Source organism: Ambystoma mexicanum, chromosome 10 (genome assembly GCF_040938575.1).
Source record: "Ambystoma mexicanum isolate Mex_15411 chromosome 10, UKY_AmexF1_1, whole genome shotgun sequence".
Taxonomy (NCBI): Eukaryota; Metazoa; Chordata; class Amphibia; order Caudata; family Ambystomatidae; genus Ambystoma; species Ambystoma mexicanum.
The window spans coordinates 65,039,718-65,067,266 of record NC_090932.1 but is presented as its reverse complement, the minus strand read 5'-3'; the positions used below and the strand labels follow the sequence as shown (position 1 = coordinate 65,067,266).

At 43.9% G+C, this 27,549-nt stretch overlaps 1 protein-coding gene across 4 annotated transcripts in view; it reads right to left on the bottom strand.

Annotated features, from left to right (window-relative positions):
* LOC138491152 (uncharacterized) overlaps nucleotides 1–27,549 on the bottom strand; it is a 648,478-nt gene that overhangs the window by 491,017 nt on the left and 129,912 nt on the right. For 3 of the 4 annotated variants that reach the window (XM_069617509.1, XM_069617510.1, XM_069617511.1), the window contains 2 exons: nucleotides 19,013–19,129; nucleotides 16,319–17,158 (listed from right to left, as the gene is read on the bottom strand). In XM_069617509.1, the coding sequence (XP_069473610.1) occupies nucleotides 16,319–17,158; nucleotides 19,013–19,129 (957 nt within the window). The remainder of the gene's footprint in view (nucleotides 1–16,318; nucleotides 17,159–19,012; nucleotides 19,130–27,549) is intronic. The other variant, XM_069617512.1, reaches the window with a different exon arrangement.

Below are 27,549 nucleotides of genomic sequence, written 5' to 3'. Positions count from 1 at the left end.
GATAAGCACATATGCAACTCCTCCAGTAAAGCCTGCCCTTTTCCCAGGGAACGTTCCCTGTTTCAACCTCCTCAACACTCAGAACATCTCACTCATGAAATCCAAACAGGAGTCTACCACTCTCAGAAAACATAATATGCAGCTAAGCACCCATGCCATTCCTTCCAGCCCGCTCAATTGCGTTCTCATTAATGCTATATCTTTACCAGCACACTCACTTGATATTGCTGAACTCATCACAACTAACAATTTGGACATCCTAGCAGTGTCCGAAACATCGCTGCAGGCTGCTTCTGGGCTTTCCCTCTCAGTCGCCATTCCTCTAGGATTCACAATCCTATGTAAGGACAGGCATAACGCACATGGGGGCGGGGTAGCACTAATAGCCAAAGAGGCACTGCCGCTAAGAGAAATCAGTTCCTCCCCTCTACCCAATCGAGAACTTCTTTCAGCCAAAACAAAGCTAAATCCCACATCCACCATTCATTTGGTATATGGTACCCCAGGTCCAACTCTATCCTTAAAGGAGAATATCATGCACATTCTGTCCACCAACACCAAACCCTCATCCAAGGTCTTGCTCCTGGGAGACCTAAACTTGGGTTATAATGACCCTGGCGACCATATTGCCTCCTCGCTTACGGCTTCCGTGGCCTTGAATGGCTTAATAAAATGAAACCTTAAGCCCCACTCGCTCTAAAGACCGCAGCTTGGACAGGCTTGCAGATCTAAACTGCCGAGCCTCAATCACCTTCATTCCTCCATGCCCCTGGACAGACGACCATATCATTGAATTCTCCACTCCCATTGTTACCACTGACTCAACACCCACCCCAAAGCTGCCTTCCAAACTGGCCAGAAACAACCTCGCTTGACTTCACTCTGTTTCTATGCTAACACATTTGTGGCGTCCTGTGCCGGATGTATTTATGCCGAACCATCAAACTCAGCGTATTACAATCCTCCATCCCGAGTCACGCTGGTTTTCCTGGAGCTGCGCCTCCACAATGTCCAGCCACAGAACCTGACATTTGTTCTTAATCGCAAAGGCAAGATGGAATGATCTTCCATTTGCTTGTTGTGCAACATCCCTTTGGCAACATGCCTTTTAGCCAACCCACCCTTTGTATAGGGTTTTTGCAGTCAATCCTTGTCCTTTACTTCTATTCACTGTCTTCTTTCCCCAAAGGATCCCAATTCCAGAAACAACCACTGTGTCTCTACTTACTGTGAGTACTTCTGATTTCATATTTTTGGGAGCATATTTAGGCAAAGTTGGACCGTTTTACCAGGACCTTAACCCCCTGGGGGGGTCTTTTCTGGTTTCTTGGTTTCTTTGGCGATCATAACCTACGGTATTCAGCAAACCAAACACGGTATCTCAATACAAGTAAGTGTCCTGCTTTCTTCTTCCATCCATTCATACATTGGCCTAGATTGTATTCTTCTTGTGACCATAACACACATTCCTCCAATAGCTATTATCTGTTTCCTCTCCACATAAAGAGACAGCATGCCCTGATGAAAACTCTGCCAGCACATGTTTGGGAACCTGTTGAAACTAGGAAGATAGGGAAGGCGTTATCCCCCTTTCTTTAGAGCTCAAGTCATCACATTTTCGAAGACAACTAGTTTTACTTTAGTTTGTCTCACTTAGCACAACACATCTACTATGTTTTGGGAAACTATGAATGTTGTCCACTTGTTTTTTATGCTCTTGTGCCAAAGCCAGCGGAATGCGGCTACATAAAAATAACCGAAATCCAAATAATGAAGAATTTTTGTGTCTTACTTCACCTTCATTCCTATTTTCTCTTTGGTGTTTTACACAGAAACTCCAGCAAAATCACTAAAGACAGCATATTATTCTTGCTGCAAGAATTGCAGCTACCACTCTCTCAGCTACCTGATCCTGCCACCCTAGTAGATTTTTACAACAAAACCATCATATCTGATTTTAATTCCATCGTCCCTTTAAGGATAATGTAAGGGAGGAAAGGTCTTTTCAGACCCCCCTGACATTCCCACATGAAATGGATCTCGTGTTTACCCAGATGAGGGAGATGTCCCCATGTTTGTTTGTTGATTCTAATAATTTGGCCTTAATGTGTTGCACAAAAAGACGGTAAACAAAGCCATTTGGGGAGACAAACAGACTCCATTTTGTACTATCCTAAAACACCATCTTTTTCTAGGCCTTGTAATGATTTTGCAAAAGCTATCTCTCCCTCTGCCCAGCGCCGTGCACAGTGAGCCCAGCCAACGCTCTCCTCCTCCCCTGGCAGCTCTGCTCAGACCCATTTCTCATGCAAGCGCTTGGCCATGTATTGTTGCAAATACTCAGTATCCTTCTTTATTCCTCTGAGATCATTGCCCTGTGTGTGACCGGAGCAAGCTCTAGCCTGCGCTTCCATCCATCTCCACAAACCTGCCTGTGCCACCTCCACCACCACCTTTAGGAGTTACAGCTTACAGACCCTTTGCCTGCATACCTCACTCTCCCTCTTTGAAGTAACTGCTGGACAACCTTTGCCCTCTGGACCTCCCTTGATTGCCAACCATATACCTAATCCAGTGTGACCATATATCCTTCTGTAAAACCCACACCCATCCATCCACTCATTTGAATCGTGAGGCAGCAGGGGGACCAAATCCCAAATAAACATCTTGAATACAAGACATCTGAGATGAGGGCCAGAGGAACCCATGCCCCCATAAAATCATGGGTTAGAATGTACATATATCAGTCCACAATTTATAGCCCCCTCCACTTAAATAATGACCTCATGTCTAACATTATTCTTTGCATGTCATTGGTTATTGTGTAGTTTAGATTAGTTAGAAGTATAACATCTTGTGAACAAAGTTTGACCTTCACCCTGCAAAGATGAGCCCAGCTGACCCACTTGCTGCAGGAGTGACACCCAAGCTTCAGCCAATCCTACGTGGTCAGTGCCTACATTTATATATTGTATTGATGACTCAACCCAATTGTGTCTCTCAAATGTTCATTCGTAATATGACGTCACCTGTGATGGTTTTTCCCTTTATAATGTGCTGCTCATGTAATGTTTGGCAGAGCGCTCTCAGGGCAGCAGAGTTCTCTGCGTGGACATCTTTATTGATATAAACATTGTTCAACTTGCAATCTATTTCCTGGTCTCATTCCCTACTGGGGTGCGTCCTTTATTTGGTTTTATTTTGTATCATGTTGGGACCAGGCGCCTTCAATACTCAAATCTAAACTAGCCAAGCATAGACAAACGTGGTTCACAAGTGTCATCCGTATCCTACGACAAAACATACGCGAGACAGAAACCACTTGGAGGAAAATCCCCACAGCCAAGAACAGAGCACTCTTTGATGCCAGGTCAAAATAAAACAAAAGGGTCCTACGACAAGCTAAAAGAACCACATACAATGCAAGAATCTCAAATGCCAAATCAAGCTCCTGAGAACTCTTCTCTAATACGCGCAAGCTAAAATTGCCCACCAATACCCAATGAACTTGCTCAAAAGATGCTACCTAGTGGTCCAGCATACATACGGCCTTCATAAACAAAATGTAATCCCCCCAAAAAAGATCCTAACCAAAAAAGCCACTTTGGGTGCGTACACATCACACTCAAACATTCCGTTGACAGAGCGACCAAACTTGCCACAATTCCACTTTAACTATGTCAGTGTAGCGGAAGTAGCTTTACTCATTAAAGGTCTAAAATCCTCTCGGTGCTTAGGTGACGCTTGCCCAGCGATGGTCATCAAGGACTGTTCAGAAGCGTTAGCACCTTGCATCGCTGCTATCATCAGTGCCTCTTTCTCGTTGTATCTAGTGTCAGCCAGTCTGAGAGAAGCCTGGGTGCTCCGCCTACTAAAGAAACCCAATCTCGACCCAGAAACACCCACCAATTACTGCCCTCTCACCACAGTTCTGATTCTATTGAAGATCATTGATAGAGCAGCCTGCATCCAGATACAACACTACCTAGAAACTAACAACATCTTAGGCCTACGCCAATAGGGATTCAGACCTGGCCACAGAACTAAATCGGCACTGGTGGTCCTAAAAGAAACTGCTGGGTGACATCTAGTATGCTGGCGAATCAGTGATTCTGCTCTTAGTTGACTTATCTGCCGCCTTTCATTTGGTGGAACACCAAATGCTGTGCCAACACCTCACTGCGGCAGCCAACTTTTAACAGGAAGCCATCTCCTAGATCAAGTCCTACCTGGTAGATATATCCACAAGAGTGTTCTCAAGCACAGCAGCCGATGCACAGATCTTGCGTTCCTCCAACCTTGTACAACATCTTCACAAAGTTGCTTTTTGACCTGCTAAATGAGCAGGGCATTTCTTATACCAACTATGTGGATGACACACAGGTTCTTGTCCCCCTCTCAAGTAACTATGCCTCTGACTTAGACCTGCTAGGCTCAATGTACCAAACAATACACACATGGATGGCCTCCCACATGAACAATGAGAAGATGGAGATTCTCCTTGTTGGCTCCCAATCTATCCTTAATAAACTGGACAACTCCTACAGCTCATTCTCCATTGAGGGATTCACCATACCAGTATCAATCTCTGTTAAGACGTTGGGTATCCACCTTGATGCCACTCTTTCGCTGATGCGACAGGTCAGTACCATTGCCTCCTCGGCTACATATACCACAAATCTAGCAACGCAAGCAGACCGTTCTCTCTGCTGAGAGCTGCCTGCACATCGCCTCGGTGCTTATTAGCTTGAGGATTGACTATTTTAATTCCCTCTTTGCAGGTACATCCACCTGGAACATCAACAAGCTACAGGTAATACAAAACAATGCCACAAGAGCTGCACTTAACATCTCGAAGCGTGAGCATATATCTGGTGTCAGAAAACAGGCTCACTGGCTCTCCTTTAGGGAGCGCATCAACTTTAAAACACTAGCTATTAACCCACAAATGCAAAACTAATGTGGCCCGACCTATCTGTCACACACATTTAACCAATTTCAGCCCACCAGACCCACCTGCTCCATGAATACCCACAAACTAAGCACACAAAGATACAATCTAAAGAGAACAGGTGTCTCAAGCTTCACAGTCATTGCCTGCACATCTTGGAATATGCTGCCCTGACAATAAGAGCAGAACAATCCTATTGGACATTTAGGAAACTCCTCAAAATGCTGCTCTTTTTGCAGGGACCTCTACCACCCTAATGACTGGACAATACCAACCTTCCACTGATCATGTATTTTTTGCAACTAAGCCATATAACCTTTGTAACCAGCGCCTTGATGCCTAAGGGCTTAGACTGCTTTATCAATCGACAACAAAATAAATACATGTCTTATGTACGTTGCCAATATTCTGTGTATGGGGGTCTGGTGAGCTTATCAGTCTTTTGGTGTGGGTACAGGTCTGGTTACTTCCCCATTTAGCGGCAGGTGAGGCTTGTGAGCCTACTGTAGCATAGGGGGTTGAATAACAATTTGGCTGCAAATCCTCTCAAAGCATGCCGCCTGGGTGAGTTCCCCTCTGCGTTTCTATATGTCCCAGCAAGTGCAGGGCCATAGGAGTTAGGGTAAGGGGCACACGGTTTCGTCCCTCCTTTCCATGTGAGGAATGTTGGGACAAAATTGCTACAAGGCTGCAGTCCCCCTCGAGAGAGACTTTGTGACTTCAGCTAACAGGTAATGTTATCTCATAGTGAGGTCAGATGGTACAGAGAGTAAAGGTCTATCTAAGTGATTTGCATGTTGACACAGCACCATGGAGGTTTGGCAGGACAGTCCCCTATTGTTTGCTACTGTATGTTGCTTCTCTATTTCCAAAGAGCTTGAAGATTGTTTGTGTTCAACCAGGTGCTGAGGAATCTGGCTCTGGGTTCCCCAATACTCTACAGTAGTACATGTTTGTTGTTATCAGATGCTTCCTACATCTGAAGGTTTGATTTGGGTGAGCCCCGTTGTTGCTCCATGAAGTCCTTGGTCCTCCCAGACCTTGTGGGTGGGGTTTATAGCATGGAGCTGGATATGTCCATAGGCCAGTGCAGGTGCTGTATTTTGTGCTGTCAGGCACAGGCTGTGTCTTTCTGCTCTTAGGCTGGTCAGCCGATATCTCTTCTTTGTTGGATATGGCGGCCCTAGCAGGTTGGATTCCCTGGCATTTGTGTTGCAGTAAAGATATTTGGTACAGGTTTGAGTGGACTCTTCACCATTTGCTGATCACAGATTTAAGTGATGGGTGAATGTGCTCCCATCCCTATGTGGTTTGGGCAATGACAGGTTGAAGTAAAACATTCTACCCCCTGTCTGGGTGAGATCATGTCTTTCGTGGTTGTGCGTGAAGTGAGAAAAGCAAATTGCCTTCGGAAACCTTCCAAGGTCCTAACCCGTGCACTCTTTCAATGTTGTGACTGACACAGGGACTGCTCAAGATATTTATTATATGGTTTTTGATATTTTAATCAACAAGATTCATATAATGTATCATGTTTTTTAGTTTATCGTGACGTTCTTAAAAACAAATATGATAATCAATTCAATAATATTTTCTTGTCAACATTTCAAACAATTTCAATCATCTATATACTTTACATTTTCCATTATCAATCTAGAACATAAATAAACAACGGTGAATCTTCACTAAAAAGGTTGCGTATGATTCCAAGTTTTGTCTTCAACTTTAATTCGCCCACTGTATCTGTTCCAATGTCCCACGGAGAGTCACACCAACCAACGTTACTATGTCCTGAACCTTATCTTCAACCACATTCTCTGTACAGGACTAAACCTTTTTAGCTTCATAAAATAGAGCCTTCCTTCTTGACAACATTAATTGAAGGCAGTTTAGAATGCAGGATAGCATTCCTTTGTTCAGCGGGAACAACCAATCAGCTCTCAGCTGCACCACCACAATGCTGGTTTAGGATTGCTTCGGGTTTCTGGATACACTGGTTAAGGCCAATATCTACTGAAGATACTAATCCTAAATTATACACTCGTAAGAAAGAAACAGACCTCCACCCTTTGCATTAGCCTAGCAGACCTGATAATCACGTTCAGATTAATTCTTTCAACATGGTTTAACATTACACAGTCATATGTACAATGTTATAAGATCAAAACATCAGTGGGTAACAGGCTTGCATTAAAATCCATCAGATAATAATGTTTGTCATGGAGATATTCTGAATATCAATAACGGCATTGAGTATTAGGCAGGCTTTCTAAATGATAAGGTTGAATATCATAGTGCAGTACTGTTCTTCTCATTAACAAGTACTAAGTGGGAAACAAAGCCATTTACAAGAAACAATATAGTTCTAATTCCTCACTACGGCCTCTCAGATTTACACTGTCAATTTTGTTTATCCAAAATGCTTCTCTTTGGAGGAGTAATCTATCTAGATTATCTCCGCTGGTGAGTTGTTTAAGAACTTCTTATCTAACAAACCTCAATTGTGAGATATTATGTTTATTCTCCTAAACATTTTTTGTAATTGGAGATGTTAGATGGCACTTCCTAATATTTGACTTGTATTCTGTCCAGAGGACCTTCAGTTTTCTATTAGTCTTATCCAACATTTGATAGCATATATCACTTTGATTGAACTACAGGTACTCTAGTTGTTAATCCAGATCCTTTTCCCAGTGTGTGGATGTAAAATTGATTCTCCTCTAATAATGTTACTGCAGTGTTGACAGTTGTAACATGGCAACGTGCCTCCCTCTTTCTTGTTCTTAGTCCTTGTTACTGTGCTCAATGGATTTGATATATCAGCGTTAGTATGTTCCTCAAGTGTTTACTCTTTCTAAAGGTCATAGAAGGAGGTACTGGAAAGAGTCTATCCTATTCCGGATCATATTTAAATAGTTCCCAATTGGTATTGATAACATTTAAAATCCTTGGACTTTATTTGGAAAAGGTTGTTATATATGTCACTGTAGGATTGGTACATGTACGTACGATGTAGAACAGCTCATCCCTTGATTTTAATGATATCGTCTATAACTTCCTTAATATGTTGTACATTATATCCATGTTCTTGGAATTTGTTAGACAGCTCTTGTAGTCTTGTTGACAGCACATTGTCTTGAGATACTTTTCTTTTAATTCTTTTCTCGGATGTAACACATTATTTCTTTCCGTGGGTTTTCTGTACATATCAGTGGTTAGTCTATCATTGTCCGATTTGAGAGAAAAACATCAAAGAAGGAAGCTTATCCCATTGTCAAAATGAGATTTTGTATATTTGGAACAAATTTGATTTTAGTCTTAGATTCTCTATATTCCGGTGTATCAATCTCAGAGGGGTCAGAATCTGAATTCTGGTGAAACAATAATTTCAATTTTAACTTGTGCATTAACCTCAAAAGATCAACCTTCTTTTGAAAGAGTGAAGTATCGTATGTAGGCACACACGATAAACCTAGTTGTAAAGTGTTACGTTGGAATGTAGACAAAGAAGAGATATTGATAACTACGTTTTCTTTGGTATTTTCTTCTGTGGCCCTCTTGGTGGATGTGTTCTTTTTTTCACCTTGTGTTTTTTTTTGTACCTCAGATGACACCATCTCTAAGAAAGTATTGTCTGTACCTACACCAGCGGTTGAGGCAAGAGGCTATGAATTATCATACCAACACTTTTTCTCAATCTGAACTAGATAAATCAGAGGATACATTTAATTTAATCTATTCTTATTACAATAGATTTACTGCCAAGTGTATAAAATGTCATTTTTATAATCATATATTTCAAGTAACTTTTCACAATTCTTTATATTCAATTTCCTTTTGATATCCTTCTAATTTTGTATGTAAAGACTTTATAGACTTTAAAGTTGCATTTAGTAATGATTCTAATTGAGTCTTAAGTTCATCTATTTCATATTGAATTTTGCTAAGATTCTTTTGCTAATTCCTCTATCGTAAGCAAGATAAGATTTAGGGAACTTTTGTTAAAAATACTTTCCCATTTGTTTACAAATTCCTTGACTTCTTTAGATAGTGCTGGTCTAAGGTTGACCTTCAGACAACGTGGGATACTTTGCACCTTGTAGTATTCACTTAGCGTTGACGGGTTCTTTTCAGTTAGAGCTTCTATTTTGGAAAATTATGTAATTGAAATGAATGAATTTTATTATGTGGAAAAAAATGTATAAATTATAAATGTGTATGCTACTCACTAGTGTGTACCACATCAGAAAAGAAAATAGAGCAAAATGATGCAATCTGTGAGAGCACTACTTTTTAGATACAGTTGTACAGCATATTATTATAAACATTAAGGCACTTAAACATTTCCATAAGGTGCACAGGTGAGTAAACAAACCCTGTTACTAGGGGGTATAAGCAATAAGGGCAAAAAGCAAATTTCCTTGGAAAAATGTTGATGGTCCTAGCCCATGCGCTCTTTTAATAGTGTGTTCAACACAGGGACTACTCAGGACTTATTATATGGTTTTAAAAATTTTAGCCAACAAAATTGATATAATACAAAAAAGGTTGCAGGTGCCCCTCTCTAGAAAGAACGTGGCATGATAGCCTGTTCTGTGGTTTTTACCCACTTTCAGAGTCCACAGTGGCTGCTTTTTGCTCACTGTACTTTTCACAAAGGAGAAAGGCTGCTAAAGAACTCGCCCCCTTCATTACAGCCCTCATCAATGCATCATTTAAATCCAGTCCGGTACCCAACAACCTAAAAGATGCCTAGGTACTCCCTTTACTAAAAAATGTCCACTCTAGACCCCAATAATCCTGCAAACTATCGACCCATTACCACAGAACCATTTCTGCTAAAAATTCTGGACCAAGCAGCTTCCTTGGAGATCCAACATGACTTGGAATCTAATAACTTTCTTGGTCTTAGACAATCTGGATTCAGACCCAGACATGAGACTGAAACTGCACTGATCTACCTTAAGACTCAAATACAATCCCTCAAAGATAAAGGTAAACTTGCCCTCCTCCTCCTGGATTTGTCGGCAGCGTTTGACCTTGTTAACCATAACATCCTCTGCAGTCCCCTTACTTCTGCGGCACACTTCTCAGATGAAGCTAACGCCTGGATGAAGTCTTTCCTCAAAAACAGATCCATTAGGGTCTTTGCACCATCAGCTTCGGCTGAACCAACACCAGTAACGTGGTGTTCCCCAAGGCTCTTGTGTGCCACCAACACTCTGTAATGTGTTTACTAAACCACTGTTTGATTATCTTGACTATCTGGGTGTCACCTATACGAATTATGCTGATGACACCCAGATACTTATCCACATCACAGGTGACTATGCCACTGATAGTCTAACACTCGACAACATTTACCTTATCATACAAGCCTGGATGGCCAAGCACGGACTCTGTCTTAATGATGATAAGACATAGTTGCTTCTCCTGAGATCACCCTCTAAACTAAACAAATTAGATGCTCAATTTGCCGATTTTAACATTGACGGTAATATTATCAAAATGTCCTTAGGTATTTACTTAGTCTCTGCTCTCACTCTAACATGACAAACCAATGCCATTGCATCCTCAACTGCCTATACCTGAAAACTCATTACTGCTTGCAGACCTTTCATAACCCCAGCTAATTGCATTACTTTAGCTAGAGTCTTAGTCTTATCTAAATTGGAATACTGTAATGCCCTTTACCTAGCAACCTCCCAACGGAATCTAAACAACATGCAAGTGATCCAAAATAACACCATCAGATCTGCTCTGAATATACCGAGATCACAACATCTCAGACACCAGATGCAAGTTGAATTGGCTCTCGGTTAAGCAAAGAATCACATACAAAACCTTGTCTCTTACTCACAAGTGTCTTACCAATAGCACACCCCTATACATGTCCAATAGCTTAAACCTTAATAGTCCAACCCGCCCGACCAGAACTGCCCAGACTAATTGCATTAAGATCACTAGGTATAACCTACAAAGAGCAGGAGGGACCAGTGTTCCTGTCCTTGCAGCCAAAAGTTGGAATGCAATCCCCATCAAGCTAACATCAGAACTGTCATACCACCTGTTCAGAAAGAATAGTAAGCTTTGGCTATCTGAGCAAGAACACTGCTTATCCCTTTTGCACAACTCTCTGCTCACAGCATAACGACTATCTGTACCAGCTGCTTAATACCCTATCACTGTTGTCTAATTTATTAAACCTACTTGTATTTATGCTGCCTACGCATACCTCATAAAATACTATGTATCTGTACATGTAAGCTACACATCTGTGTTTGTATATTTGGAACTTGCCAATCTATTATTTGTTCTTTATTGCAAATATACATATTTAACTTCGTAATATGTAAAATGTAACTATGCAACTTGTAAGCCAAGCGCCCAGATGCCCCAGGGCTGGGAGCCTCTATAAATAAATGAACTAAACAAAAGGAATATCCATTTGCATATCAATCTTTGTCCCGCCCATAAAGGCAGTCCAGCACCGAAATGCCTGGCAAACCTCCTTTGAACAAGAGTGCCAGCAGCAACCCGAGACACGTGTTTTGGCCTAGTCGGGCCTCATCAGTGAGGTTGAGCTGTGCCTCTCTTTTCCCTGTGAGAAAGGGGTCCACGTCTGGGTTCCCCCAGGTTACTTAGGGTGACCAACCCCAAGTTTCTTGCAAAAATACAAAAAAGGTAGCAGGCACCCCTCTCTAGAAAGAACATGACATGATAACCTGTTCTGTGGTTTTTAACCAATTTGAGAGTCCGCAGCCATCGCTTTTTGCTCACTCTACTTTTCACAAAGGAGGAATATCCATTTGCATATCAATCTTTGTCCCGCCCATGAGGGCAGTGTATGGGAGCGAGGGGTCCTCAGGACCCCTCGCGTCATACACTCCTCAGTACAAGGCTTGCTTGGACCACGTGCCTCCGGTAGTGGGATTGCCCCTTGCCCTTATGTAAAGTTAACCAGGGTTGACTGCTGCATAGATGGGACTACTGAGCAGGACACGGGGCATCCATCTTTTGTGCCCCCTTTCGACTCCATCTTGGATAAACAGGCCTCACTGCGATAGTACAGCAATGCTCAGCTTCCTTTCCACCGCAGCAGCCAAGGACAGAGACACACACACACAAGGCGCGCAGGCAGCTGGCTGGCCCCCACCCTGCACTCCCCCTACGAAGGAAAGCTCTGCGCTTCCATTCTCACGCTGAAGCTGGAGAAAGTTTCAACAATCAATATGCTACAGTTTTCTTCCTCTGAGATTACTGTTCGTCTGAGAACCGGCATGTGAACCAGGATGAGCTAAGCACTTTCTGCTCGATTCGCCCTCATAAACGTGCAAGCCACCCACCCCCATTAGAACAATGTATTGCCATCCTGACCCTGCACCCCCTGTAAGGTATTTCTTTCAAGTGCCAGACCCTCGCCTGTGCTGCGAAACCCACCCAATACACTCCTTACTAACCTTAAGCATTTTTACTACTATATATGTTTTTATTTGTACTAATGAGTTTTGAAACCTAGGAAAAGATGCGAAACACAGCCTGATTCTTCTACATGCACAATAAGGTCAAGGCCTCCAATTAAAGCCACAATGATCCAATTGTACTGACAATAATCATTATGTGTGACTTATGTAGAAATGTGACAAGTAGCATAAAATGTTTTAAATAATTTGTTATTTGGTGTGTAACATGTTAGCTTAGGTAGTGACCACAGTGACCGGACCCTGACCTGCGTGGAGCACAAGATGTTTGACGTCCGTCATCTCGTCAGCCACTCAGCCAACCAGGAGGAAGAGATGCCACCCACACCTACAGCACCACACCGCCTGGCCAATCGGGTCCATTTAGCATTTTTTGTTAGTATAATATAAAAAAAAGTGTGATGTAATGAGGGGCTGGAGGGTTTTTTGGGTTATTTCCTAGCTGAAGAAATAAACTCTTGCAGCCGGGTCTCAGTGCCTCTTTCCCCGACAAGGGGTTGTGTCGGCTATTTTATTTTCTCTCACACGTAGTAAGCCGGGGAAAGGCACCTACAGCAGTCCAGCACCGTCATGCCTGGCAAAACTCTGTTGGGATGGAAACGAGTATATCCCACCCCCCTAAGCACTCTCAGGTGAGGTGAATCCCCTGTGAAGTAGTGTAGTGTATAAGGGGGGAGAGAACCGCACTATGAAACTCGGTGCAGAGGTAATATAGAGCGAACAACAGAGGCATGGCATTAGGAGACACATAGAAAGAAATGCCATTTTATAGTTATGGAAAAAGCACAGGCTTGTTTGAGCGCGCTGCACCAGCTAAGCTCCATGGAAAGATTTCTCCAGACCCAACATCATTAAGCAGAAAGGCAGAATGAATCTGCACTGCCAGTCCACACGTAAGTCCACTTCCCCCATGTCTCTTCACTGTTGAAAACAGTTAGTATCTTTTAGAGGAATGCGCCCTGCAAGAGCGTGAGACAACACCAGGCTCCGTGCAGTGCCCATTCTTCACCACTAAGCTGCCAGCCGGCCTCTAACCCCCACCCAGCCAGCCCAAAGCCAACCCGACACCACTGAACCTACCCCCGCACTCCTGCATTCCATGATAAGCAAGCAACCCACCTGTTCTAGCACAAATCAAGTGACCATAAAAGATCTAAGCATGCACAACTGTTTCACCCCCCAACATAAAATACATTGTTTGTAACACAAGGTACAGGGAGGGATAAATTATAGATCAAAACCCAGGTGGAGACCTTGGGTGTGAGAGGAACGGTATCAACGAAGCCCAGAATGTGTGGGTCAGTGTGACTGTATTTCATCTTCCCTTCCCGCCCGGCACCAATCCCTGCGCCACCCAGGTGCATGCCACAGTGATGTAGTAGTAGGCTTGGGTGCTAAATTAGATATAACAATGCATTTCATGAGCAACCTGACCTTCACCAGACAACAAGATGAGCCCAGCGGACCCACGTGGAGCCTGCCCGGCGGCGGAAGAATCAACCAATTGTAGCCTGGCATCCCAAATAGAGCAGGATTATGTATACTGTCCACCCATTGAAATGTGATAGTTTAGACCCTATACGTGATATCACCTATGACAATGAGGTCCCTCAACAAGAACTGTCCTAATTGACCTTTTAAATTAGGCAAATTCTCCCAAGATCAATTCTCACGAGGTCAATTGTGAAAAGGTCAATTAGTATACATCCAACACCTGCACTGAAGAGGTAAACAGGTATGTGGGTTACCAGATAGGTGCTAGATGTCCGGCGAAGCAAGAGGGTGAAAGCAGAAACTGCAATAAGAGCGTCTGGGACCCTGATATTGAAGTGCGAGTCTGGGACCTGCATCGTTATGCGAAACCGAGAATATGAGAGTGTGGGACCCTGACTGTAAAGGGAACACATATGGCAGAGTTGCATGATTGGAAGAGGAGCAGACCTAGTGGATACAATGGTACATTGTGAGTCTGGGACCCGTACTCAAAGAGAGACAGTCCACGAGATGAGAATTGCTTGGCAGGAGAGTAAACCAAGCCACTCAGAAAATTGCAAGTCTGGGCCTGCACGCAAAATAAGAGTTTTATGAAGAATAATTGACTGTACAAGGAATCCCACATTTGGTAGGGGAGTATGCCAAGTTGTTGGGCTAAAGCACTATGAATTTAAGAAGCATATTCTTGGAAATTACCCAGTGACGTTTGCCTAAGAAAATACAGGGCTGAAAGGCCCCAAAAAGGGGAGAAAGTAGAATAAGAAAGACTCTAGGGAAAAAGGATCATGACCCTAGCCTTGGATTCCTACATTTGTGAACATTTGTTTACTTCATCACATTACAATGAACACTTTACTTTAGGACGCGATCATCCTTGCAGAGTTGGTTTAATTTATTAGTGTTGGGGACAGAGGTATGCTTTAGAGAAACGACAGTGACAGATGTTTTAGTTTTGGACATTCTGACAATTTCATTCGTTTTCTTTGAGGTAGTGAAACCCCTCTTAGTTTTAGGGAGTGAGGGGCATTTAACCAATCCTCTATTGAACAATAAAAGTTTCTATGCAAAATTCTACCACCATTGTGTAACGCACATTACTTGTGCACCCTTACACAGCCTGCAATTGTAATGTATCTGGTGTAATAAGAAGATGTATTTAGGGCTAGAGATGAGAAAGGTAAAGGAGCAACATAGTAAGGTTTATAGAAATAATCTTGCCAAGAACACGTGAAACACCAGCAGAACACTGGAAAGAGCAACGCTACACTGAGGAGAGCCTGGATCTGAAGAACCCGTTATAATTGGAGGATCTTCTGAGAAATAACCTCTAAAAAAATAAAGCAAATGTAATTATTGTTATTTGCAAACTTTCTCAGGTGAAGCAGGTTAGAGAGCATCACAAATATGAATATAACCCTTCCAGAATCAGAAAACATTTATATGTTTAATAGCCTAGTTAACTTTTCTAATGGTAGGATGTACTAGGGGCACAGAAAACTGTGGAAAAGAGAGAGAGAGAGAGAGAGAGAGAGAGAGAGAGAGAGAGACGGAGAGAGAGAGAGAGAGAGAGAGAGAAAAAGTGGGAGAAAAAGTGGGTAAAGATTTAAAAAGCTGAGGCGTTGTTTACATATCAAAGGTGCTGAGAATAACAGTGTATTGCTAAAAAGGTGCACTAGTAGAGGATTGCATTAATCAAAACTCAATATTGAGAGTCACAAAGACAAGGGGCCTCATTATAAGTTTGCTGGTCCGGGAACTACGGTACAGTTAAGCTTGCCGGTACTGTAGTTCCTGGACCGGTAAGCTATGAGCTGTGCTCGGGGGTACCTTTCTGCCCAGCAGGTTTGACCTGGCGGGCAATGCGGCACCTCTGAGCAAAGCATGTCGGATGCACCAGCATCGTTTATAACAGTGTCGGTGCATCTGACCTCCCCATTCCCATTGAGCCCTACGTGGCTCAAATGGAAATGGGGAGCATTCTGTTCCGGGGCCCGCGAATGGGCAATTACTGGGTCGGTGCTGGAAATTTTCAGAAGTTTGGCAGCAGCCTGCCGGTTTTTCGGGCAAGGCTACCGCCAGACTTCTAATGAGGCCCAAATAAAGTTAGACATACATATATCATACCAATGGCACCATCAATGACATGTCCACTCTCTCCGAAGCAGTCATCAACACCAGCTACAGACATGGAATATTTCCCCCCATTTTTCTGGCCAGACATGATTGCTTTGGTCATATCACTAATCAAACACATATCATTTAATTGCTTGAACTCAAGACCACTTGAAGTGTTCATTGTCAATAAGAGGATCAGCTTTTAAAAGCTAACATTTAGGTTGTGAAATAAGAAACTAAAGTGCAAATAATGACTCTATGAGAGGAATTCTCTCACCTGGAGCATGCGTGATGGGCGTAGATAGAGATGCGTGAGTGAATCCGAAGTCTGCTGTGGACTTTGTTGTGAACGGAGATCCTTTCAGAATGGGTTTTTGATGTTGTGCTCTAACCAAGAAAGGGCCTTCTTCTGCTGCAGATGTTTGGATGGATGTAGAACCTGGAGGACCAGGCATTGTAAAGGCGCTCTCAGATTTAGAGATGGATGTATTCTTTGGTGTTGGTGCAGCGTAAACCATAGCAGCAGGATGAGAGGCTGGGGATTGATCTGTGACTGAAGGTGGCCTCCTGGTGGAGTAACTCTCATTCTGTTCTGTAGATTGCCTTTCAGTCTGGAACTGGGGGAATGGAACTGAAATCGATGGAAAGACCTTCAAAGAGATGTCCGCATACACAGTGTTAAGAGTTGGTTTCGCCATTGATGCAGTGGTAGTTCCATGTGCAGAAGTAAATATTTCTCGGTTGCCATGGAGATCCAAAGTTTCCGGAGATGTTGTTGTGGATAATGCAGCATTTTTAGACTGACTGGAGGAACGGTGACCTACATTATGCTCAGGTTCAGCGGATGAGGCTTGAGGAGGACTTATGTCGGAATATCCTTGAGTAACCATGGCCAACTCGACTGTTGAGGAAATTGACTCATCACTTGGTGAAGGAACAGCAGAGCTTTCAAAATCAGTGACTTTCGATGTTCTGTCTTTTGCATCCACCCATAGGGACGTTGAGTTCCTTTTTTCATGAACATATGTGAAGTCAAATAAAGCTTTTGGTCCATTGGTTGATGACAGTGCACGAGTGACATTGGCCAAATTTGGCAATGTGGTTGTAACAGAAAATGCTAAAAAATAAAACATATTAAGGGTGAACATAAAGGGTTATAGGTGAAAACATTGAATTCCGGAATGACCGCATTTCTCTTGTAAACATGCAGGGGGAGTCCCCGTAGCCTCCTCTCTCTCCCTGCCTTAACTATTTTCCGTACCCCACCCCTATTACATTTTTTATAAAAGTCCCCAATGTTGGCCAAATGATCGCAAAAATACTGGGACATTTCGAAATTCAATGTTTTCTTTGCAACCTTTTCTGTGGATACCAAAATAAAGTACATCGTATTTCCAACATTTTCAGAAAGCAAAATGTGTGCAGTGGGATCAGATACAGGCACCTGGGTCTTGCTTTCATTCTCAGGCCTATTTCCACTAATGCAGAAATTCAGGAGCTTTGCTCGGATAAAGAGCTCCTACTGCAGAAGAAGTAGTAGAATGACTCTTCCAGAATGATTAGATATCTCTTGTGGAGCGAGGCTGTAGGGGCTACAATGCAGGACCTCAGAAGTGAGTTGTTTGGGGGTCAAAAGACATCAATTGTTCATATAATGGCTTGGAGAAGTCAGCTTCTGACACAGTGTATGAAGGAATAAAATGGGGCAGGTGGCGTAATCTAGGTTGAGAGGGATTTCATGTGGGACAGGCTGGTTAATTATTTGAATTTGTTTGTATTTTATTTGTCTTTTATAGAGCGCCTTAAACCAAAGTGCTGAACATTAAAACTGAACACAGTACAATAAAGTTGAGTAAACAGTTAAATCCAGTTGACGATCACTCAGGGTGTTGAAGTAGGTATGTTTTTAAAGAACCATGGACAGTGATGGAACGAGGAGAAAGTGGAAGAGCGTTCCAGGTGAGATAAGCAATGATTATTGGGCAAATATGACGATGCAGAGACTGGGCGTGGAGAGAACATATGGTGTCCACCGTGTGTGCCTCCTCCATCTCAAGAGAGCATTTATTTTACAGGCGACCTTTACATTTTCATGAGATGGAGGGGAAAAGGAACTACTAAGAGGGAGTTCACCTCGCTTTTACTCTTTCCTTCTCTCCTCCTCTTCCTCGTGAATGTGTAAAACTGCACGCCGCGAACCCCACAGCACGTAAGTGGTCATGTAGGCAGTCCCCAGCATGCAAGTTGCATTTACAACACCATTACGCTGTTTGTGTTACAAAACCAGCATTGACGGAATTAAAAGTTGTGCTCTGAAGGTTAACACAGATGACAACAGTAGGCACTTAGCACACGGAGTTAACAAACCTATAATTATGAAACATATACTCAGAATATGCTCTGGCAGAAGATGTGCTGGTAAAAAAAAAAATGAGAACGAATGAGAACGAAACAGATTCCTACCAAAATTCTAATATACAAAAGAAAGAACTTGAAATATACTAGATTTAGGGCCTCATTACACGGTAGGCGGTAAGGGTTTACCGGTACCGGTATTTTACTTACTGCGAGGTCCCTTTGCGGGTTGGAGAATTTAACGCCTGCTTTTTGCAGGCGTTAAAAACCAACCCGCAAAGGGACCAGTGAGCTAATTACGGTACCGCAATTTGCGGTGCCGTAATTAGGCCCTTCCCCATTCCCATTATGCCCTATGGGGCAAAAATGGGGAAGGGCAATGGGGGAAGGGGGAATTACCGCCCCACCAACCTTGGAATAGGGCGGTAACTCCCCTTTCCACCAAGGCGGTGCCTGTATTTTACCGGCATGGACCAAGGTGCTACCAGCACCTTGGTCCACCGCTGTCCGTGTAATGAGGCCCTTAGTGAAAAATGTCACTACATTACTTTTTTGGAAAAACAAGCTGCTACCGTTGAAAAAATGATGTTAAAGTTCTTAATCTTGGCTTCCTTACCTGAGCAGTTCGGCCCGGTAAACCCAGCGAGGCACTGGCAGCGATAGGACCCATCTGTGTTTGTGCAGCGAGATGTGTTCGGGCACATGTGGTTTGATTGGTCACACTCGTTTATATCTGGAAGGACATGCAAGTGTCAGAATCCTGGCAGTGGAAACTGTGGCTTATTGCCAATAACACCTAGAAACTGATCAGCTATGACTACCCACAGAGGTTCTGTTTGGCAATTGCAAGGTAAGCAAGAGCCTCTTCTCATACTATTCTCACGGACAGGGTTCACACCCCAAACCTGAAAGCAATGTACAATCATCTAAACTAAAGACTGAGAAGGCAAAGGGCCTCATTAAGAGTTTGGTGGTAAATCAGTAGAATCACCACCTATTTACCACCTAACTCCTAATGATGCCCTTTGTCTTCTCAGTTGTAAATTTGACAAAAGCACACCTAAATTCATCATACCTACATTTACTTCCCTTATTGTGTACGCGTATTATAAAATGGCTATTCTATGCTTATTCGACTACTGCAAAAAACAATAAAATACTTTAGTTTTGATTACTGTACACTGGGCCTCATTAGGAGTGTTGCGGTAAGGCAACAATGGCGCCAGTAGTGCTACAGGCGCCGTTGCTACCTCACCGCAACATTCCGAGTTTGCTCGCGGTTACTGCTCTGGATGCCTGGTCAGACCAGGCGTGCAGAGCAGCTCCCGCGAGCAGACCAGGATGGTAGCAGCGGTACCGTTATTAATGGTACCGCTGCTACCATCCTCCCCATTCCCATTGAGCTCTATGGGGGCTCAAATGGGAATGAGGACGTACCGGGTCTGGGTCCCGCGAAAATGGGAATTACCGGGCCCTCCAAGGTCAGAATGGCCCGGAAAGTCCCCTTTTGCGGGACCTGGAGCCAAACCCGAGTTTGGGGGTAGCCATGCCCTTATTAGGGGAATGCCTACCTCCAAACTCATAATGAGGCCCATATATTGAAGTCTGGTGGATCAGGTAAGGCTCTGAGGCAGGTTTTTAGTCACATATAGGCTTTATTCCAGACTAAGATAACAGGGTGAGGACTCAAGGTAGGAAAGAGGGGTACGCATTACAGTTGCCTGAGGACCGGGCTTAGATCTAACTGCCTTAACTGACAGGCTTGCAACACAGAGACATGAACACAGACATCAATACTCCATTGCATCACTCTCTGAGCCCTGGACCCAACATTGCATCCAGAGCAAAAGAGACAGATACTACACATCTGACTCCTTTTACCTGCAAAGAAGAGTGGCACGGTACGCAGAGACAGTACAAGATAGGTGCCGGCAGAGAAACACACATGGAGGAAAGCATCGCGCATGGAACGGGCACATAGGCAACACCCTAGGTTTTGCAGTGAAGGTGATGATTCAGCGCTGTCAAGGGGGGCGTACCTACCAACTGCCAGAATGACAGGGCACCCCAAGACGGGATAGGATATCATTGACAACTGTAATAAAGGTGTTTAAGGCACACATGCAGCTTTAGAAGTCTGGGGACAAGATCGGAAGTGGGGGTGCTCAAGAGGGGACATGAGGGGGCTTCAGGAGTGTGGAATAGGAGCGTGAGATATATATGGTAACATAATACGAGGGCAAGAGAACCACAGGTAAGTATATCACTTGGGTTTAACACTGGCAGGCCCTGCATGGCAGGCAAATGTAAAGTTGCACAAGCGATCCGAGGTAACGGGCTGTTGGAAGAATGATGCAAGCTAACTGTTCCCAGGAGGCATCAGTCACTGGGAACGGGGGCCAGCAAAGGCCAACAAGATCAGCAAGCCAGGCTCTGGGCACTCACTGGGACAGGAAAACATTTAACACTTGTTCGAGGAGGCACAAACACTGTATGATCAGCAGTTGTAAATTGCCCCTTGGTAGGTGGGCCTGGGAAGAAGAATGTGGGGCGAGGGGATGATCCGTGAAGGAATCAATCAGAAGGTGAGTTTTGGTGTCCCTGAAAGTCAACAAGCAATAATATTGTGATCTCGCAGATATCCGCAAAGCCCCTAATTTGTCGAATGCCATGTGAATGCCTCCCTTCCCACAGGTTCAGGATGTATTGTGTTTCTTATGTGTGCTGACCAATGGCAGGTTAATAAAGTTTCAGAGGTCACCACGATTACGTATTACAAATGAGGGGAGAATGCCGGGTGAAGTGAGTAGGAATCTGGCGCCACAGGGGAGGTGATGAACAGGGGGGGCCAAGATTGTTTTTATCCTTCATACAGTTTTAAGCTTCTAATTAGCCGGCACCTGACATTCAAAGGTTATTTTGTTCTTTACTTAATCTAAGACAAATATGCCTTGCTCTTGGGAATAATAATCTTCTATTCTTCTTTAGAACTATCCAAACCTCCCTTTTCTGCAATAACATTGGAAGGGGGCGTGTTGCCACTATGCAGCTTTGAGGCATCTTCTGGTTTCTGGTTTTCCATTCACTCTGACGTAGTTTCGTCGTCCATTTTATCTAGTATGGCCACACCTTACAGTTGCATCTCTATGTTAAGCAAGCTTTATATGTATTCTCATGCATCTTCTGTTTCAGCGTATACATTGATTATGATTTGTTTCTAGTGTCTATTGAATGCAGGTAACATTCTTCATGTCTAAATGCACATTTGACCTAATGTTCATGTATCTTCATGGTGAGTGCATATCTGCTTCATGTCTATTGCGTCTACACGGATCAGCTTGGCATTGATGTCACTTGTTCTTGTCATCTTTTGGTTACACCATATTCAGTTCATCTTGAGTTTGCAGGTTCATCTCTTCTTCAATTGTTCCAGGATAAGGTTGATAGGGTTGTCTTAGTGAGTGGCGTCTCTCGTGGTTGTGGTGTTTAGGCGGGGTTAGGATTGACACCGTAAATGGCATACTCATCTTGTTCTCTGGTATGGAGTTGGGGGAGGGATGGACAATATGAATGATATAATCATCTGTCTCTCGACAGTTTTTTTAAGAGTTCTCTTTGAAATAGTGTGATTCCATGCATAAAAACACACCCAGTGCATGTGCTGGGATCAAGGAACATTGGTGTGTGTGCAGTGTTTGTAGGAAGCAAAATAACAAATGTGTGTGCTGGTTCTAGTACGTTCTGTTACTGTTACACGTGTGTATGCCAGAATCAATGAACATCAGTGTGTGTGCCAAGTTTGTGGACACAAGGAATGTCCGGTGTGTGTGCCAGAACTTAAATTTGTGTTCTGGTGTGTGTTTCATAATCTGTTTCGGAATCTGAGTGTTGCGCCAAAACACTATTCAAGTATATATGCCATAGTATTGTAGGTGCCTTTCCCCGGCTTACTACGTGTGAGAGAAAATAAAAGGAGGCACTGAGACCCGGCTGCAAGAGTTCAAAGGATGGTTTATTTCTCCAGCTAGGAAATAACCCAAAAAACCCTACCTTCCATTTACATCATTATTCATATATATATATATCAATTAAAGTAACTAACAAATAATACTAAATGGACCCGATTGGCCAGGCGGTGTGGTGTTGTAGGTGTTGCTGGCATCTCTTCCTTCTGGTTGGCTGAGTGGCTGACGAGATGACGGACGTCAAATATCTTGTGCTCCACGCAGGTCAGGGTCCGGTCACTGTGGTCACTACCTAAGCTAATATGTTGCATTCGAAAAACACTAAATACAAAATTATCTAAACATTTTATGCTTCTTTTCATATTTCTACACAAGTCACACATAGTAATTATTGTCAGTACAATTGGGTCATTCGTGGTTTTAATTGGAGGCCTTGACCTTTATTGTGAATGTAAAAAGAATCAAGCTGTGTTTTACATATCTCCTAAGCTTTAGACTTATTAGTATAAGTAAAAACATATATTGTGGCAAAGTGCTTAAGGTTAGTAGTGGGTGTGTTGGGTGGGTTTCGCAGCACAGGCGAGGGTCTGGCACTTGAAAGAAATACCTTACAGGGAGCGCAGGGTCAGAATGGCAATAAATTGCTCTAAATGGGGGTGGGTGGCTTGCACGTTTATGGGGACGAACGAGCACAAAGTGCTTAGCTCATCCTGGTTCACATGCTGGTTCTCATGCTAGCAGTGATCTCAGAGGAAGAAAACTGTATCATATTGGTTGTTGCAACTTTCTCCGGCTTCAGCGTGAGAATGGGAGCGCAGAGCTTTCCTTCGCAGGGGGAGTGCAAGGGTGGGGGCCAGCCAGCTTCCTGCGCCCCTTGTGTGTGTGTGTGTCTGTCCTTGGCTGCTGCGGTGGAAGGGGAGCTGAGCATTGCTGTACTATCACAGTGAGGCCTGTTTACCCAAGGTGAAGTCGAAAGGGGGCACAAAAGATGGATGCCCCGTGTCCTACTCAGTAGTCCCATCTATGTAGCGGTCAACCGTGGTTAACTTTACATAAGGGCAAGGGCCAACCCCACTACCGGAGGCATGTGGTCCAAGCCTTGTACTGAGGAGTGTACGGCGCGAGAGGGTATGGGGGCCCCTCACTCCCATACATTATGCATGTTGCACTAGGAAATAGTCCGGTGTGTGAACCTGAAAGATTTTGGTGTGTCTCAATATTTGAGTTGGTGCAAGAGTGTTTGAGTGTGTGAGTGCTGAAATGGTTAGAATAAAGACAACAGATCAAGTATGATAACCTTTGTTAAGTGAAAGAAATGAACACTGCATCAAATCTATGATGACATTGCGAATCAAGGATGACATTTATCAATTGAATGTCAGGTAAAAACTCCTGACATGACTAAATAAATAAAAAAATGAATGGTAACTTAATATAAGTTATTGCATGTAGTCCAAAATCTATTACAGATCGATGGAAACAGTTAATGTCATGCCTACTAGCAGCCATATAAGATAATCATTAAGTGGATATAAGATAAGTGATTCTGAATAAAAGATCACACATCTACTTAATTGCTGGTTTACAGTGAAAACATGTCAACTGTAAAGGCAGACAATTGGCATTGACTATTAGAGCTGCTCTGTTATCCTAATGAAAACGTCAAAGTAAATGCCCGTCAGTTCATTTCACTTAAAATAACTGATCCGGAGATTCAAGGGAACAAAAACAGTTGATGTGAACCTCGCAGCTGATGTGAACCTCACATTTGAGGTGTACCTCACTGTTGATGTCAACCTCAAAGTTGATGTCAACCTCACAGCTGATGTCAACCTCACAATTGATGTCAACCTCATAGTTGATGTGAGCCTCACAGTTGACATCAATCTCACAGTTGATGTGAACCTCACAGTTGATGTCAACCTCACTGTTGATGTCAACCTTACCGCTGATGTGACCCTCTGCATTGACGTGAACCTCACAGTTGATGTCAACCTCACAGTTGATGTCAACCTCACAGTTGGCATGACTCAGCATTCAGATTGAAAGGGAATGCTCTCATTGTTAATGCAGTCATGCTGAGACAGCCCTCGGTGTATTCTCTGATGGCAAAGTGTCCTTGACGTCACAATGATAACTTTGGATGGTTGACATCCATGAATAAGGGATGACATCCGTGAGGAAGCATCATTTACGTATCGATGTTTGGTGATAAATCAGCGGTAATTCTGCTATTTTGCAATTCATTCAAGGTTCTCCCACTCGGCTCCCGTGGCTTAACCACGTGATGACGACTGGTGGCACAGTGGTCTCTGTTTTTGCAGCCAATAAGACTCCTTGGTAGTATTTTGGCTGATTTAGCAGCTCATCTGCTGATTTTTCACGTTACAATGCAGTATTAATCTCCAGCATTGTGCAGGTAAATCCTCCAGTTCAAGGTCAAACTCGGAATTCAGAAGAGTGGTAAATCAGGTGGTAATTTTGCTACTGCAAACAAAATGGAAGTAACTGAATTGCTGCCGCATTTTTACTGCACCGCCAACATCGTAATGATGCCCACAATATGAAAAATATGACAAAATATGCGCCAAAATATGCTTGTGTCAGTGTACTGAATACCAAAATCGAGACCTGACGGTGCTGGAACTTTCACCAGAGTGGCAGCAAGAAACCTAATGCAGGACTATATCCACAAAAGGAGATGTTTCCCAAGAGAAAATGTGATATGTCCTGTTGGCAAGGACGAGTAGGCCCTCATTATAAGCGTACTACCCTATTACCGCCACACTCAATCACGATTACTGCATGCAATAATGGTCATTCACTTCTTTATTTAAGGTGCTTGTTATTCCCCATTTAGGAACCCCATTGCACTTTCATGAGGATAGGTGAAATTACTGCAGGCACTTATTGTAGAGACTGGAGGGGGGTGTCTGTTCTTCTACTCTCTATATGGCAGAGGAGAGGCACAGAGGACCCCAGCCAAGATTCTCTATTATTGGTACGTGGTGGAGAAATCAAGGTCTAGCTTCTCAGGAGGTGATGCAGGTTGGTTCTAAAGTACAGTGTAGTCCCCAAGCCCCCACAAAGGAATGTATACACACTGTATTAGTTAAAACACAGTCTTTATATAATTCATATTCAAGGTTATGTACACTATCACAATAACTCACTTTGTGCTCAGAAAATCAACAATGGTAAATGTTTACAGTTCTAAAGGGGTACCACAATTATTATTAGATCTCATTAAAGTGCAGGTTAAATGTCACACAGTTCACTTAATAAAGGCAACCCACAATAGACAGAGGGAAAGCAGTTGGTGAGAACAATTGGCAGAATACTGACCTCTACCATTAAACACAGTTCTGTGTGGAGATTCCCCCACCCGGGCAACCTGTAAATAAATATGTATCACAAGCCGAGTCCATATATTGCTCTATCAGTCTTATTTCCTTCTAAATAATTCTGCAACCCCAAAGTACCTGGCGTTGTAGCGTTCGGTGTCGGGGAATCGATGGCCCTTCTTGAGTGCCCTCCCTTTAAGGCAGGAGTCACGGGTCGTCGAATGTCTGACCGAGAACGGGGTTGAACGACGTCGATGAGGTGACAGCTTCGTTCCTAGAGGTGCTCGTCGACGACGGAGCATTGCCGTCCTGCAAGGAAGAGGCGTGCGGGGCACCTCGGTGATGATAGTTCAGGACCGCAAAGAGTTTGAAGAACTGTGGCCCAGTCATCCAGCGTCTCTACGGTCAGTGGGTGGTGGGAAACCCACTGGCGCGTCAACGGCCTGGCCTTCTGCAGCAGGATAAGGCGTGCTGCGGTGCGGACAAGCGCGTCCGTGAATCAGAAAGTCTTAGGCAAAGGAGAGTGCGGCTGCGGTCACCGTCGGCACGGCGTCAAGTGGTCCTTGCGTCTGGGCAACACAACTTCGACGTGCCTCCAGTGGTTACACAAACCTGCGAACCCTGGTCGACAGCAATGGACTTTGACAGAGGCGATGTCCGGGTGCTTCACTTCGTTCTCCTCGGCGGTCCCCGTATCCGGTCGGCAGCCTTTCGAGGATCTGACTTCCAGGGAGCTTAGGCGAAGTCTAACGGTGCTCGATGGTCCCTCAGAGCAAGGGAAGAGGACGCCTAGCCAGGTCCTCTCTCGGATCAGTCCTCGACGAACTCGGCAGCTTTCGGGTCGAAGCAAATGCAGCAGCAGGTCTTCTTCTTGAAGCTGGATGTCGAGGATAAGCAGTTCCAGTTACTCTTCAAGTGTTGACTCAGCTTCTGAACAATTTCCAGTGGTGAGAGGTCCCAGATATACTATTCTGTCTCTCATCCACACTGCTGGGTCACACTCAGCAGCCAATCATACAGAAGGCCATTCATGCAGTCAGTCAGCCAATCGGGCACACAGTGCATTCAGGCCATACTCCTCCCTCTGACACTCACAACAAGGAATGTGTATTGGGAAAAGTACCCAGACATTCAAGACGACACACTGCATTCATGCTAGTTTCGGGCAGGGCTGTCTCAGTCTTTGTCTCTTATACCAGAAACCAGCCAGCCACAACAAGAAGTGCATATTGGTCACACACACCATTCACCCAGGTCCCACCCACACGGTGTACCAACAACATACAGTCACTGGGAAGGCTCCAGTCAGTCTGGGCTGGCCTTCACAACAACACCATATATGGAACTTCCACCCAACAGCCAGTCAGGGGGAAGGGACAGAGTCAGGGCTTTGGGAAAACAAGGTAACAGCCAATAGAAAGCAAGAGGCCATAGGGGCCATCTTGTTTCCTATCAGGAATCAACTGATTCCTGATAGGAAAATTTTGGGTATCCTCCAAATATCCTCAAAATTTCTGGGTATCCTCCATTTTGGGATACCCAGGCATGGCCTGGGTATCCCAAAATGGAGGATACCCAGAGCACCTGTCAAATTGAGCATGGTGCTGCCACCAGCCCATACCCTGCTCTGTGGGCCACACACAGGTGCCGAAAAATACACTAGGGGTACAGGGTTACACCCCCATCCATGGGTGCCATAAGGGTATCCCATGGGTCTGTACACCAAACCAAAAACAGGAAGAGCTGCATTGCCAGGAGTCCCACATGGACTCCTGGGCAGAAAACAATACAGGACACAAATGAAAAAGGACTACAGGACAAGGACAGGGCGGCCCTGTCCCTCC